The sequence below is a fragment of the Saimiri boliviensis genome, chromosome 13 (genome assembly GCF_048565385.1).
Source record: "Saimiri boliviensis isolate mSaiBol1 chromosome 13, mSaiBol1.pri, whole genome shotgun sequence".
NCBI classification, from domain to species: Eukaryota; Metazoa; Chordata; class Mammalia; order Primates; family Cebidae; genus Saimiri; species Saimiri boliviensis.
The window spans coordinates 44,759,676-44,777,363 of NC_133461.1; the positions used below are offsets into that span (position 1 = coordinate 44,759,676).

General features: G+C 31.6%; 1 protein-coding gene across 4 annotated transcripts in view; it reads left to right on the forward strand.

The window, feature by feature from the left end:
* The window catches only part of CCDC178 (coiled-coil domain containing 178), a 538,381-nt gene that overhangs the window by 217,668 nt on the left and 303,025 nt on the right, over window positions 1-17,688 (forward strand). For all 4 annotated transcript variants that reach the window (XM_074383637.1, XM_074383636.1, XM_039463712.2 and 1 more), the window contains 2 exons: window positions 8,026-8,121; window positions 8,268-8,404. In XM_074383637.1, the coding sequence (XP_074239738.1) occupies window positions 8,026-8,121; window positions 8,268-8,404 (233 nt within the window). The remainder of the gene's footprint in view (window positions 1-8,025; window positions 8,122-8,267; window positions 8,405-17,688) is intronic.

The window sequence follows — 17,688 nt, forward strand, 5'->3', positions numbered from 1 at the left end:
TATATGTTAGGAGCAATACAAATGTATGATTTCTCTCATTTTTCCTAGAATGGTAGGTATTTTTAAATTATACCAACCTAATTGTTGGTTAAAAAGTGTTAATTTTCATGTTTCTGCCTGATAACAGAGTAAATACATTTTTTCTTATTATATATTTAAATTTAGTTTTTAATGCGAAGATTTCCATTAATGACCTACTGATTTTAGATATTCCAAAGATTAATATTTTTCAAGTTGTGTATTATCATTTATATTAGGAAAGGAATAAGGACATAATACTAGTGACTCCATGGATCTTATTACTTAGGCCAGGGCTAAAGTAATTGCACTTATCCAAAAGTTGCAGATTGCAAGAATTACACATGCAATGCTTAAGGTGTGCTCATGATTGTTTCATAATTTCATTTAGTAAGCTTTCCATAAGCAGTTATTGAAGGCATAGTGATGTAACTCATTAATTTTGACCCTTAGGCACTGAATTTTCATGTTTATTTTTTGATTTTTTCCATTGAAAAATACTTTGCAAAGCTACTTCTAGAGATTGACAATTGTTTGGTCTGTAAAATATGCAATAATTTTATGAATCAGACCTACCTGAGGCTAGATAATGTTTTCAAGGGTCATTTATGTTGCAGAGTTTGTCAGTACTTTATTCCTTTTTATGACTGAGTAGTTTCTATTTTCTAAATATATTACATTTTGTTGATCCATTCTTTAGTAGATAGACTTTTGGCTGTTTCCACTTTTTTTGACTATTAAGAATAATGCCACACTTAACATTCACTACAAGTTTTTGCATAGTATGTTTCATTTTCCTTGGTTCTATATCTAGAAGTGGAATTGCCAGGTCATGTGATAGTTCTATGTTTAACATTGTGAGGAACTGTCAAATTGTTTTCCAAAGTTACTACAATATTTTACATTACTAAAAGTGATTTATAAGGGTTTCAATTCTAACATATTCTCAGCAACAATCAGTATTATCTGTTATTTTCCCCCACCCCCTTTTTTTAATAAAGCCAACCTTAATGGTATTTGATTTGCATTTCCATAATCACTGATAATGGAAAATGACTTTTCCTGTGTTTGTTTGTCATTTGTATATCTGCTTTGGAGAAATATCTATCCAAATCTTTTGTCCATTTTCTATTCAGGTGGTTTTTTTTGTTTGTTTGTTTTACTTTTTATTGATTTGTAAGTATTCTTTCTGTAGTTTGGATATTAGACACTTATTAGATAGGTTGTTTGAAAATATTTTCCCCCACTCCATGTCATGTTGTTTCACTTTCTTGTAAATATACTTGAAGCAGAAAATATTAAAAAGTTTAAAAACTAAGTTTGTAATTTCGATGGAGTCTTATTTATCTATTTTATCTTTAGCTGCCTATGCTTTAAGTATCGTATTTGAGAAACCATTGCCTAACCCAAAGTCTCAAGAGTTTATATCTATGTTTTCTTCTCAGATTTATGTAGTTTGAACTATTACATTAATATTTTTCAATATAAGTTTAGTTAATTTTGTGTATGGTATGAAGTAGAAGTCCAAATTCATTTTTTGGGTATGTGGATATTCAGTATTCCCAGCAGTATTTTTTGAAAATACTATTTTTTTCTCATTGAATTTTCTAGACATTGTTGTTAAAATTAATTGGTAATTAAAGTAGTATGGGTTAATTTTTGCCTTCTCAGGTTTATTCCATTGATTATATGTCTTTCCTTAAGCCCATACTACAAAACGAGTTTTGTTAATCAATGAGGAGAGCATTGTCATCTTAATAATATTAAGTGTTTAAATCCATAGTTAGAGGTATCTTTTCATTTTGGCCTGTTTAATTCCTCTTAATTATATGTTGTAATTTTCACTTGTACAAGCATTTTGATATTACAAATAAAATTTTTATAATTTAATTTTTATCTTCCTTATTTCTTATGTATAGAAATACTGTCAATGCTTATTTTGTCTTTGTATCCTGCAGGTTGCAAAATTGTTCATTAGACTCTATAGTTTTCTAAAAATAAATTATTTAGTATTTTCTATACACAAATCCTTTTTTCTACAAATACAGATGTTTACTTTTATCTTCTCAATCTGAAAACGTTTATTTCTTTTTCTTACCTAATCACTTTGGTTAGAACATCAAATATAATGTTAAAAAAGATAGGAAGCAAATATTCCATTCTTTCTGACATTAGTGGTATCCACTTTTCATCAAGTGTGATGTTGGTTTTCACAGGTACACTCCATGAGAATAAGAAAATTTCCCTTTATTGTTAGTTAACGGAATTTTTTTAATTACAAAAGAGTATAGAATTATGTCAAATGATTTTTCTACATTCATTGAAATAATGAAATTGCTTTGGTCTTATATTAATATGGTGTTTATTACATTTACTGGTTTTACATGTTAAACCAACCTTGCATTTCTAGATAAATCTCACTTGAGCATTGTGTATAATCCTTTCTATATGTTGCTGGATCCAGCTACTATTTTGTTAAGGATTTTTGTGTCTATATTCACAAGAGGTATCAGTCTGTACTTTTTATTTCTTGTGATGTTTTGTCAAGATTTGCTATCACAGTGAGACTGCCTCATAGAATAAGCGGGTAAGTGTATATTTCTTTTCTACTTTTTTGGAAAATTTTGTGAAAGACATATTGATCCAGCTTTTAAAATCTAGTAAAATTCACCAGTAAAGCAATTTCGTCCTGGTTTATCTTTATGAGAAGTTTTTTGATTATTAATTCAGTCTATATGCTTGTTACAGACTTATTCAGATTTTCTGTTTCTTCTTGAGTAAGTTTTCATAGGTGGTGTCTTTTTAGGAATTTATTCATTTCATGTTGTTTATCTAATTTGTTGGCATAACATGTTTTATAGTATTCTGTAATCACTTTTTGAAGGTTCATATCAGTATTTCCTCTTTAATATCTGATTTTAGTAATTTGAATCTTCTATCTTTTTTCTTGGTCAGTTTATGTAGTATTTTATCAATTTTCTTGACCTTTCCAAAGAACAAACTTTTGGTTTTGTTTATTCTCTCAATTTTTTGTGTGTATCATAATTCACATTTTTCCCACTATAGGTTTTTCAAAATTAATTTTTATTCTTTTATTTACTTGAGGTTTAGTTTTTTCTTTTTTTCTTTTTCTGTTTCTCTTAGGTGTAAAGTTGGGTTGCTGACATATGAACTACTTTAATGTAGGCACTCAGAGCTAGACATTTCCTTTAAAGCAGTGCTCTAAGCTCACCCAATAAGGTTCAATATGTTGTACATTCATTCTCATTCATGTCAAAATATTTTCTAATCATTTTTGAGATTTCCTCCTATACTTGTTGGTTATCAAGAAACGTATTATTTAATGTCCATATGTTTTGAATTTCCAAATTTCCATTTGCTATTGATTTATAATTTCATTCCAATGTGGATGGAAAGCACTTTGCATGACTCAGTCTTTTCAAATTTAATGTGAGTTGTTTTATACTATAACATGTGATCTCTCCTGGAGAATTTTCCATGTGCATTTGAGAATATGTATTCTGCTATTGGATGAAATTCTCTGTAGATGTTTATTAGGTCTGTTTGCTGTTCAATGTTGTTGAAGTCTTCGATTTCCTTGTTGATCTTCTGTATAGTGGTCCTATTCATTATTACAAGTGTATACAAAGTCTATTTTTTGTTAAATTTTCTATTTCTCTCTTTAGTTCAGTCAGTTTTCGTTTCATGTATTTTGAAGCTTTGTTGTTGGGTAGACTGATATTTGCGATTGTTATGTCTTGATTGACAGTTGTATTATTGTAAAATGTCTTTTGTTTGTTCTAGTAATTTTTATTTTAAAGGCTATTTAGTCTGATATTTATCTAGCTTCTTCAGCTCTAACATGGTTATTGTTTGCATGATATTTCTTTAACATGGTTACTGTTTGCACGGAATTTCTTTTTCCAGTATTTTACTTTCAACACATTTGTGTCTTTGATCTCAAATGTGTCTTTTATGAACAATATATGCTAAGACCATTTCTTTCAAATTCATTCTGACAATCTCTATATTTTAATTAAAGGTTTTAATTTACTTACATTTAATGTAATTACTGGTGAGGTAGGATTTGTATTTGCCATTCTGCTACTTATTTTCTCTGTGTCTTATGTCTTTATATTTTCTTTATTTCTTCATTATTGCCTTCTTTTTTGTACCACTTTAATTACTTTGTAATTGATTCAACTATATATTTTTAAATTATTTTCCTAGCAATTGCTCCGAGAGTGGAATTCACAATTTGATTTGCAAAACACTATTTTGGCTTAATACTAACAATTTCAATAGCATACGATTTTTTTCTCCTCTATAGCTTTCTTTTCTTTTTCATTTGTTTGTCTTGATATTGTATAAATTGTATCTTTATACATTGTGTGACTATCAACAGAGATTTATAATTATGGCTTTATGCAATTGTCTTTTAAATAAGGTAAGAAAAAAGGGTTACAAAATAATACATTTATACTTTTTAAATATTTACCTATATAGTTATGATTACTGGTTGTCTTCATTTCTCTATGTGGATTCAAATTACTGTCTATCATTATTTTCATCTCAATCTGAAGGATTTCCTTTAGTATTTCTTCTAGAACAGGTTTATCTCAATATTTGATTATCTGAGAATATCCTAATATCTCTATTGTTTAAGTTATGGTTTTGCTTGATATAGGATTCTTGGTACTTTTCTTTCTGTATTCTGTGTATGCTTGTATATACCTTCTGGTTCCCATTGTTTTGACCGAGAAATTATCTGTTAATCATATTGAAGATCCTTCGCATGTGAAGTGTCACTTCTCTCTTGCTGCTTCCAGGATTCTCTGTCTTTGACCTTTGACAGTTTGATTGTGATGTATCTCGAATACATATCTTTGAGTTTTTACACTGAAATTTCTTGAGCTTCCTCAATGTGTAAATTAATGTTTTTAAACCAAATTTTGAAAATTTTCAGTCATTTTGAATAAACTTTCTGCCTCCTGGCTCTCTTTTCTTCTTTGACTACTTTAACTTTTGTATGTATATTGGTATATTTCGTGGCATGTTACACAACTATGAGGCTCTGTTCACATTATTTTTTCTTTCTATTCTTCAGTCTAGATAATCTCAGCTGACTCATCTTCAGGTTTGCTGATTCTTTCTTCTGCCTACTCAAATTTGCTGTTGAGCCCAGATAGCAAAAAATTTTAGTTCAGTTATTGTACTTTTCAACTGTAGAATTTCTAATTGAGTTTTTAAAATAATTTATATCAGTTTCTATTTGCTAAAACATTATTTTAATGCTTTGCTTTAGTTCTTTAGATCCTTGAACAATATATCCTTGAATATATTTTATTATATTTAAAATAGCTGAATGGTTAATAAATAAAATGTCTAGTTTCCCTCTGACACTATTTCTATTGATTACTTTTTTATGATGTATAGTCTATAATTACTTAATTCTTTGAATGTCTCATTTTTAGTTGTTGTTGAAAACTGGACATTTTAAATATAATGCATTTACACTGGACATTATATTTTCACCTCTCCTCAGGATTTGTTCCAGTTGTTGTTTGCTGAGGTAGTAATTTCGATTTTGTTGTTTTTTGTTTAATGAATTTTCTAATGGAATTCAGTGAAGTCTGCTTTCTTTGTCACATGCAGCCCCTGAAGTCTCTTTTCAGCTTAGGTGCTGTTAATCATTGGATAATAATCCTTAAAATCTGAAAACAATTTCTTTCTGTCTTTGCAGAAATGTTCTGTGTGCTTGTTTAGGTTCACCTTCAATAAACAACCAGGCACTTGACAACTCTGCCTTAGTATTGTTTTGTTGTTGTTGCTGTTTCTTTCTTTTCAAAGAGCCTCAAGATCAGCAGGTGAGGAGAGGTTAAATGGCTTCTCAGGTATTTCCAGAACATGTGAATACCCTGGACTTTCACACATCCCTAGATATTTGCAGTCTTCTACATTCCCAGGAATATGCTGGAGCTTTGCAAAACTACTATGGATATAATTTCATCAACTTGCCCTTTTTAGTTTATTAGTTAGTCTGCTGTTCCAATTTTTAGCCACTGTCTCAGGTGGTCACAAAGTTAATCAATTACCTGTAATTTTTTTGGACAACCATGCTCTGGGGAAAAAGCTTTTCAGGGTCAGAGTGTTTGTGCTTGTGAACTCTGTATCAAATCAAATGCAGACATCCTTGCAAGTGGAAGTTTCCATAAAAACCACCAGACAGGTCAAATAAAGATAATATTTTGAGAATGAGGCTTTGAAAGCATTCTAGCCTGATTCTGCTCTCTCTGGTGGCTGCCAGACGGCTGCTTTTCTCCATAAATTATTATTTTGAGGCTTCTGTGGAGCCGAAGAGAAGGACTAGAAGGTGAAACACCATGAAGTGCACTCTGCTTACTAAGACAAGGCTATTTTTACAAAATCAGTACTCCCTAGATTGTTGCAAGCCTTTGGCTAATTTCCAGTGCTGACAGGCTGATTTGACATTTTTTGGCCAGTTTGTTTTAATTGCATTTTTACAGGAGGGAGTTTTCAGAGACTCCTGCTTCACTGTTTTCATTGATGTCTCTGCAAAGACATAATCTGGGAATGCTGGCTTTTTATTTTACATTTTTTTTCATGGTCTTTTTCATTTAAGTTTTGTTTATAGTGTTTTTTGCCACATACTATTATAAAATGTGCTGCCAAAACCCATCAACAGATCTCTTGGTTTACTTGGCAAGGTGACACTCTCCTTTAGCCCAAGATTATGCCAATGAAATCTTATCGATTATTCTAATTTGAGCTGTTCTGTGTTTGCATTTAGACTTTTATTCATCTCAAACTTTACTTTTGTTATTATATGAATTAGATGTGAGATATAGAGACTACTTTAAATTTTTTTAAACAGAGATTTCACATTATTCCAATTTCATTAATTAAATAACGTCTTTCTCACTGAATTCAGATATGATTTTTTAAAAAATATTCCTTCGAATTTATTTCTGGCCTCTAATTTTTCCCTCTGGTCTTTATTACGGTTAGGAAAATAAATGTTGCTTTAATATAATGGTATTATAGGATGTTTTAGTATCTGGTAGCAAGTTTCCAATATTTTGTTTTTCAGTACCTTTTAGCTAGTCTCAGATACCTTTCTTCCTCATGAACTTCATTTAAGGCAGTTAAAAAAATAATACTCCATTTTGCTATATTTTTACACTAATGTTGGGAGAACACATATTACATTCATTAAACTTTTTTGTGACAAATCATCCTTTTGATGCGAAACTTGATTTAGGGTTTTTAATAATAGTTTTTGTTTACTTTACATAGGTACTCTTCTTTTTGTCAAATTTGTTCCCAAATAATTTATATTTTTAAGAAAACTTTTAAAGCATTTATTCCATATTTTAAAAACAGATTATTACTTTTATAGATAAAGGCTATTCATTTCCTAATCCTTATATCTAGCCATTTTACCAAAATTATTTATGATTGTTTTAAACAGAATTATTCTATTTTTTCTCGGTATTTAATCATGTTATCTGAAGTTGAGAATATATTAACTATTCATTTTTAATATTATAGTAGCAATATTTGATTTTATTATTTAATTGTGTTTACCTAGTCTTTCCCAAGGCATGATTAATAATGGTGGTAAAAGACAATATGGTCTTATTCTTGAGTCTAATGAGGATACGTACAGCATTTTATAATTTGTTTTGGTATTTGCTATTGTTTACATTATATTTGAATAATTTTTCTCTTGCTAGTTTTCTTAAATTATGAAAACTAGATAGTGAGTGAATTTATTAAATGACTGTTTTGCAAAGTGTTGGTATATTTATGTTATTTTCTCCTTTAACTTGTTGATGTGATGAATTATTCAGAATTTTCTAATATTTTTCAATTTTTGTGTACCTGAAACACATTCTACTTCATCATGATTAATCCATTTTTTTACCTAATAGAAGGATGAAAAGCTACACCATTCACTTATATTCTGTATTTCTCTTTTCTTAGCTGGAAGACTTGAGAAGAGTTCATGATCAACTCGCCTGGCGGAAAAAAAGTCATGAAAATCAGTACCTGGAAGCAGTTAGTGGCTTTTATGCTGCAGTAAGTTGACTTTTTCCTATTTCCTACTTAGAATGTTATTCTCTATTTCCAAATATTGACTCATGTATCTAAAAATCATTTCATTATTATGCCGTTTTCATTTTGATAATTATACATGTATGAATGATTCTTTTCTTTTCTTAAAGAAAAAAGCATGGGATATTGAGCTTTCTGATGTTGCAAAAGATTATTCAGATATTTCTTTCACATGTACCCAACTGACGGAAGAAAATAAAAAACTTGAGATTGATATTAACTCAATGACAGAAAAAATCAATGAAAGGTAAATTAAAAAATACATTTTTTCTGATATGTTAAATATAATATGTTAAATATAATATGTTATATTATATTTAAATCCAATATGTTAAATATAATAAGTCTCTCCAGTTTGTGTCCCTTGAGTGATATGGTGGCATTTTGATTCTTATTAACTTAAAATTTCAGTTCTATTCAAAATGTTGCCTTTAATCACACTGCATTCCCTTTGAAAAGTCAAAATACTTTAAAAAAGTTATAAGAAGCTTTACACACCCTAACCTCACCCTTTTTTTTCGATATATTCTCTTATACTCAAAAATACTTTAAACTTGAAATACAGCAGCCCCCATCTTAACCATGGGGGATATGTTCCAAGACCCATAGTGAATTCCTGAAACAACAGATAGTACCACTTATAGCCCTATACGTACTACAGTGTTTCAATCTGGTAACTGAGCTGGCTACTAAGTGACTGACAGGTAGCATACACAGCATTGATATGCTACACAAAGGGATTATTCACATCTGGGGCAGGAAAGCATGAGACTTCATCATGCTACTTAGAACAGCACACAATTTAAAACTTATGAATTGTTTATATCTGCAATTTGCCATTTAACCTTTTCAGACCACAGTTGACTACAGGTAACTAAAACTGCAGGAATCAAAACTGCAGATATGGAGGATCTTACATATGTCTTATCAAGCTCATGATCTCCTTCAGTCCACTATGAATTTTTCCAGCAACTACTATGCTAGTATTTTTGGTTTGGAAATCTATGAGTTTTTTTGACTCCTCTTTCTATTGAAACCCTTATATTAAATGTATGAACAAAAACTATTCCACATACTAAATGTATTTTCAATCTATTCTCTTCATTACTCCACCAACAATCTAGTACAAGCTATCAACATGTCTGGAATGAATTCACAATGACTAGCAGAACTGATCTACATGCAATCACTTTCTAATCCATTATTTACATTTTGATAGGAGTGTTCTTATTTATCTTAACATGAGTAGGATCAATTCCCCTCTGTATCTGCATTAATTTTAACAAGGGTGAAGGGACAAAAGATCATCCTGCAAAGTCCCTTGAATAGGCATATCTGCTTCTACAGTCTCATATTCTTCCCAGTTCACCCTTATTTCTTGGTTCAAATACAGTAGTATTATTTTCATTTCTTACACTTGTCACTCTTTTTCTAGCCCATACATGGTATTTTTATGCTACTTTCTTTTCCTAAAATGTTTTTTTACTGCTTCCTTCTACTTAGTTGCCACTTATCCTTAAGGTTACAGCTGAGGAGTCAGTTCTGGGAAGCTTTCATTGACTTTTCTATGAAATTCAGTTCCTCTGTTATATGTATATGTGGTACACATGGCTCTCTTTCTCTTACTTCTTCTCATATTCATAATTTTTACATATGAATATTTGATTTATTTCTGCCTTCCTCAAAAATGGAAAGATCCATGAGGTCAGACCATGACTACTTTTTCTTCACTATTGAATCCTCATCATATAGCAGAGGGTCTGACACATACTATGCTATTAGGAAAAAGGTGGCAATGATACTTGATGATTGTACTGGAAGTTTAATAAAATTTCTTAGGATTATTTTACCTTTCGAAATGATGGAATGGAACAATTTGTAATACTTACTTGTATGTTAAACATATAGGATATTGGCTCTTTAAAGAATAACTCAAAACTGTAATCATTAATATTACTACATTTTATCATTTTATTTTATAAAGAAAAAGAACCAGAGGAGCGAAAACAAACAAACATCTGAAGAGTGGGTGAGCTAATAAGGAAGGAAGTGTGTGTAAGAGTTAGCACTTAGATTATTCTGTAGTAACATGTAACCCCATAATCTTAGTGGCTCAAAATAAAAAGGTTGATTTCTCACTGACATTGTAATTTAGCTGGTAATAGAGGGAAAAGTACATTAGTGAGATCACTCAATGGCTCTTATAGCTTCCACAGGAAGGCAATACATGTTAATACCACTCACATTCCTTTGAACAAAGCAAGTCACATGACCAAGTCTGATGTCTGTCGGATGACAAGTCTAATTCTTTCAAGAATAGATACAGCGAATAATAGGGTACACTAGCAAGTCTATCACAAACTGTGGGAATACAGCTGTATTTATGGGGGAGGATTTTCATGGTGCATATCTTACCCAGAAAACATCTTGAGACATTACTTAATTATTTAATTATCTTCCAATTTTTACCAGAAGTTAAAAATTAAATGGATAATTTCTAACAGTGGATTATGTGATACTGAACAGAGAATTAATAAATGATCAGTAAAATAAAGTGAAAGAGGGATTAAGGGATTTACAGGCAAGAGTCAGGTCTACCATATATCTAAGTCATGTTCCTAAAGAAGAGAAAATAAAACACAGGACAAAGAGATAATTGCCAATTCATATATCAAAATAGTTCTTATATTCTTGTTTCTGACTGGTAACTATATATGTGTGTGTGTGTGTGTGTGTGTGTGTGTGTGTGTGTGTGTGTATCACATGTATGTATGTATACAAATAATTTTATCTATTTTGAATATTTGCACATTTAAACTGGCACATCTATGTATATGTGGCAAGTATATATTGCATTACCAATGTATACAAGTGTAATTTTTCATGTCCTAAAGTTTTATTTGCTTTTCTTCCAAATTTGCTAGGTCATTTTATGATTTTTTGTTTAACACAGATATATAAAGCTTATCTTTTATCTCTTAAACAGTGTGAATAATTATAATCTACACCTAGTAATTTAAATATCTGAGTCTTTGTAATTTATTTCTGCTTCTTATTCATCCATCTCATGCTTCAGTACCTTTTTTCTTTGTATTCTTCATTATTTTTTTAAAAACCATGTGTAGTCCATTTGCTTCTGAACACTATTTGCAGAAAATCTTTGAGTCCTAGGACGAAGTTGGGTTAATCATTGCAACCTTACATTTATGAGAAGGTTCTGTTTTTCAATTTGTGTCCTTGGATATGCTCTAGACTATGATTTTGTTTCCTAAGACATATTTAACAAAGCTCCATTTAACCAAAAGTTCCAGTGCCTTAAGATCAGTAACATCTTCTCTATTTAGCACGCTGACTGTAACATGTTTGTTGTAAGAAATTTGGAAAATACAGAAAGTAAAAAAGGAGATTGAGTCCCTAACATTGTTTCAATTTATAGAAATATAGCTATTAATACATTGCTAATTTTTTTCCTTCTTACTGAATAACTAATTGTGAGTTTTGATGTTATTCCTGACATGATATAATAGATTTTTTTTTCACCACATAAAACAACTGTTAAATACAACATTTATGTATTGGAACATGGAGTTCAAAACAATATTCAAAACTATAATTTATGTAATAATTGCTGTTATTTAGATTGCTCTCATTTTTACTATTTGTTGTGAATATTATGGCAGTGGCTTATTTTGTTTAGAAATCTTTATCAGTATATTGGATTTTAAAATTAAAATAGTTTTACAGAATTTGATTTAGCATAATACTTTTAAAACTCCCACTTCGTCTCTACATCTACTGTCCAGAAAGACAATCGCATTCAGAAGGCTGTGCAGTACACGAGCCTGTCCTCTTACACACCTGTGAATGAAGATAGTTTTCATTCATCATAGTGGAATATGATAATGTTGTTTTGAACTCCATTTATTTGATTAGTAGGGAGGTTGAATATTCGTACATCCTCTTTTGAATTCTACTTTTCCTAAATAGTTCTTATATGTTTCCAAGGAAGAAATTAGGAACTCAAGAGTTCTAATGAGCAAAACGAGCTTTCCTAAAGTCCCACAGCTGGAATTCAAAATATGACTTTCTGTATTCAGGTTCAGAATATTAACCTCCTCTCATTTTTTGCAGTTTAATCTGACTTAAATTTAAACAACACTTAGTAAATGTTCAAATACGCTCAATATATCAGTCCAATAATAACAATCACAAATAGTAGATCTAATGTTAAAATTGCTGTTATTAATATTTTGGGGCACAGATAAGATGGTAGTGGGTTCACAGAGTGACACTTTTGGTGTTGCTGGAGCTTAGAGCAAGTACATGATCTGACCTGTTTGTGTCTGTCTGGGTGTGTGTGTGTGTGTGTGTGTGTGTGTCTGTCTGTGTGTGCATGCAGTACGTGTTTGTACGTGGCAGGCTGTCAGGAGAAAACACTGAGGCTAAGGAACTACCATGCCAGATAATGAATCATTTTGAGGTGTTTGGATTCAGCTAAAGACTGTAGCTTTCCACTAAAGAAGCCATATGATCAGACTTTCCTTTTAAAGATGTCATTTTAGTGGTATTTTGATGAGTTAAGGTTTGAAAACCTAGTGTGATAATGGTACCAGACATTAAATGAAAAATGTGTAGATGAACAGAAGGAAGGTTGGAGGGTAAATGCTGCTATGTTTGATTGGGATTGGGTATGGTGCAATACAAGTGTAAGTATCTGGAAATCACTTTGATTTGTGAGTCTGAAATTGTGGAAAGATGATCTAGGACAGATGTTAGATATAAAATGCGAAGTACTTTAAATTGTCAGACAGGTATTTTCATGTTTTTTCCTTCATCTGTTTCTTAAAATTTTGAATTTTTATAGATAGAACTTGTAGGGAAAAATTATAGCACTTGGCTATATATCAGTATAACATAAAAATTTCCCAATATCTGATAGGGCAGAATCAAGAAATATAGTTAATGACCCCATCTACTAACCCATAGTTTGGTTTTTCATAAGTCATGACTATCAACTTAGAAAATATAAGGGAAAATCTCACTCATTAGAAAATTAAACCCAAAATGCAATTAAGAAGACATACATAGGAAATAGGAAGTTTCTGTGGAGAGAGTACCAAATGTGATTAATATGTACTTTAAAAATGAATAAATAGAGGGGTATGTCAAAAATTTGAATATGACCCAATTAGGATCAAATGTCAAATTCTAACCAAATAAATTAAAAGTCTTATTGCAATTGTAACTAAACTCCTAATGTAATTTTATTTTATAATAAAATACCCAAGGTAATTTTAAAGAGACCATTTGTGGGGACAAACAGCTCTGTGGTATATATAAATGTGAAAAAGATTATGTAACTGTTAAACTCTGTAGTACTGTTCAAGGTAGAGATAGCTAGGAAACTGAAATATCAATAGATACCAACATAAATCAGTTAGGAATAAAATTTAAAAGATATCTCTTACAATATAATTTTGAAAAATCAAATCCACAAAATGAATCTAGCAAGGCGGTGTCTGATAATATTACCCGGAAGACTACATAACATTTTTGAAGCAAATTAAAGAAGATGTCAGTCAACAGAGAGGGCAATACCTTGGCCATGAATTGCAGCACTCATATTATCAAGATGTTCAAGCAATTCCAAGAAAATTCTTAGCAAATTTTGTGTTTGTATGCATGTGTGTATACATGTAAACTTAAACACTTGATATTAAAATGTATATGGAAAATTAAAGAAGGATAAATATTTAACAATGTTGAAGAACTAGGCTTCGGAAATTGTAATACCATTTTTCAAAATTAACAATAGAGCTCAATATGTAAAATGACTAGTTACGGGTACTAGAGTAGAAAGATAGACCAGTGGAAATGAGTAGAAAGTCCAGAATCAGACCTATTCACTATGTTTATGATAAGTGTGCCACTGTAGTGCAGCAAATAGCAAAGAATAAATGGCCTTATGAAAAAAAAAGTTTTACTCCTACCTATCTGACAAACAGCAGTCTTTTTTTTTTTTTTTTTTGGGAACATAGTTGTAAATGTGAAAGTTAAAACAATACAAAATTCTAAGAAAACATAGAAAAATATCAATTAATATGAGTCAGGTAAAATTTCTTAAACAGGAAAATAAATACCAGCATAGAGAAGAAAACTGATTAATAAACATTCCATTAAGCCAGAGATAAGGTAAACCACAGACTGATAAAATATACTTGTATTAGCTATATCTAAGAAGATAAATTGATAAATCAAAAAATTAAAACAATACAAAATTCTAAGAAAACATAGAAAAATATCAATTAAAATATCAATAAAAATATCAATTAATATGAGTCAGGTAAAGTTTCTTAAACAGGAAAATAAATACCAGCATAGAGAAGAAAACTGATTAATAAACATTCCATTAAGCCAGAGATAAGGTAAACCACAGACTGATAAAATATACTTGTATTAGCTATATCTAAGAAGATAAATTGATAAATCAAAAAATTGGTGAAGAAAAATTAGCGAATAATAAAATTATATATATAAAATATAAATATAAAATAACAGAAATTAAAAATTAAAGAAAAAGCAGGGCTGGGCGCGGTGGCTCACGCCTGTAATCCCAGCACTTTGGGAGGCCGAGGCGGGTGGATCACGAGGTCAAGAGATCGAGACCATCCCGGTCAACATGGTGAAACCCCGTCTCTACTAAAAATACAAAATATTAGCTGGGCATGGTGGCACGTGCCTGTAATCCCAGCTACTCGGGAGGCTGAGGCAGGAGAATTGCCTGAGCCCAGGAGGCGGAGTTTACGGTGAGCCGAGATCGTGTCATTGCACTCCAGCCTGGGTAACAAGAGTGAAACTCCGTCTCAAAAAAAAAAAAAAATTAAAGAAAAAGCCAATAAAATAATCTGCAGAATTGAACAGTCTCTTCACAAAAGAGGATAAACAAATGTACAATAATCACAAAAGAGAAGAATGAATAGGTAAGATATAACATTCATAAAAAGTAATACTCTGCAACAATGAGAATGAACAGATTTCAGCTATACACAACAACATGAATGAATCTTAGAAACATAATATTGAGTAAAAGAAGACAAAATGGCTGTATATACTGTGTGGTCTTGTTCAGAAACAGGCAAAATTGTCATAGGAGTCAAGATTGCAGTTCCTGTTGGGTGTCAGTGACTGAGAGAGCACATACCTGAGATCCTTCTGGCCATGTGTAATATATATATATATATATATATATATATATATATATATATATATATAAAATGTTACTTGTAAAACAAACATTAAATTACATAAATTGTTAATTCAGTTCATTGAAAATGTGTTCAATCACTTATTAATCATTTACTGAATTCGTATTGTATACAGACATTATGATAAGTTCTAAAGTTGTAATATATATGTGGAAAACTTTCTGCCTTCAGTGAGCCCCCAAGAAAATACATAATTATTATAGAAGTTATGCTTTTTCAGTTTGATATGGTTGGCTCTATGTCCCCACTCAGATCTCATCTTGTATCTCCACACTCCACGTGTTGGGAGAGGGGCTGGTGGGAGGTGATTGAATCATGGGGCAGACTTCCTGCTTGTTGTTCTCATGATAGTGAATTCTCAGGAGATCTGATTCTTTGAAAGTGTGTGGCATTTCCTCCTTCACTCTCTCTCTCTCCTGTTCAGCCATGCTAAGATGTGCTTGACTCCCCTTTGCCTTCTGCCATGAATGTAAGTTTCCAGAGGCCTCCCAGTCACGCTTCCTGTTAAACCTGAAGAACTGTGAGTCTCACTTCTTCATTAATTGCCCAGTCTCAGGTGGTTCTTTATAGCAATGTGAAAACGTACTACTAATACAGTAGCCTCATAAGTACAGTAAGAAATGCGAAAAAGGAGCTTGCGGGAGCTTCTGCATTGCAGCTCATTTTGGCTAATACTGACTATGAGTACCTGGGATTAAAAAGCATATAAAAAAAAAAAAACTTAGTTCTGTGGTTTCCTTTAAGTACCCTGCTTTCTATGAAGATATTACATTTGTTAATAGTTTTTTTCTCTTCAAAGTAATATGGTCTTGTGATGTTTTTACATATAAAATTAGAAAGAAAATGCCCAGTCTTTCTTTATGGCTACAAACCCAGCGTCTTGTAACTGCTTGGACATAGGCCCTATGCCCTCATTCCCCCCTTTTTTGGAACCTTGACAAGGACTAACCTCGCATCGGAAACATTGTGGAGGTACATCATGTGCTCTATAATATTGTCAGTAGAAAATAATCATTTGTAGTATACTATGTGTGACTTATTCCATTGTAGGAAATACATAAAATAATATAAAGATTAATAATTTTTATCTTTTAGAACTCTGAGAAATAGCTTCATCTATCCTTATTTTTACTTCATTGGGAGGGGAGCACTACACACTGGGGTCCGTTGGGGGGAACTGGGGGAGGGGCGGGGGAGTGGGGAGGTGGGAAGAGACAGCATGGGGAGAAATGACAGATACAGGCGAGGGGACGGAAGGCAGCAAACCACACTGCTATGTGTGTACCTATGCAACAATCTTGCATGTTCATCACATGTACCCCAAAACCTAAAATGCAATAAAAAAAATTTCAAATGGCAATTTAATAACTTTATAACTATGATTAATAATCTAATATAGCTTTATACTTAGGACTAAATGTGCTTATATTTAAAGAAAATGGAGAATTAAAAAGTAACTGTGTGAGAGTGTTTGTGTGTCCTGAGCACCTGTTTTGTGTCTGACACTGTTTGAGGTGCTCATGACAATGTTTACATTTACATTGTTGTATAGGATAATATAAAAAACATGTTAACTAATAAATATATAATTAAAAATGTAGTCATTGATACTCTTGTGGGGACAATAAAATTGAATAATGTGGTAGAGAGCGGCAGGCAAGGGGAGGGTTGAGGACTTTGCTTTAGCATAGACATTCAGTGTCACCTGTCTAAGAAAGTAACATTGGTATTGAGACTTGAATGCAGACATGTCAGTCTTAAGCAGGTCTGAGGAAGAGAATTCCAAGCATAAGAGGAAGCCTTGAGATAGACAAAAATTATATGTGCCCTGAAAAGAGAATGGAGGCCGGCGTTGCTAGAAAATTGTATGAGAGGGGTAATTCACAGAGACAAATGTTGGTGAGGCAGATGGGACTCATATACTAAAAGCTCATAAGTGTGTTGTGATAGAGGCATATGATTAAAGCATTTTTATAATCTTACATTTTAGAGAGATCACTTGGGCTGCTTAGTGAAGGATGGACTTTGGTGCATTTAAGAAGAAGGCTTTTTTTGGTAATTCAAAAAAATTCGTAATTGTGACATATAGATAAAGATTTTCGCAGTATAAATGGTAAGACATTCAGATATATTTTGGAGAGGATGCCAACACAACCTTCTGGTAGGTGGGATATAAGATGCAAGGGAAGAAATGGTCAGGCTATTTGCTGAAATAACAAGAGCTTATAGAAGGCATGAAGAGGATTTGAGTAGAGAAGATATGTCT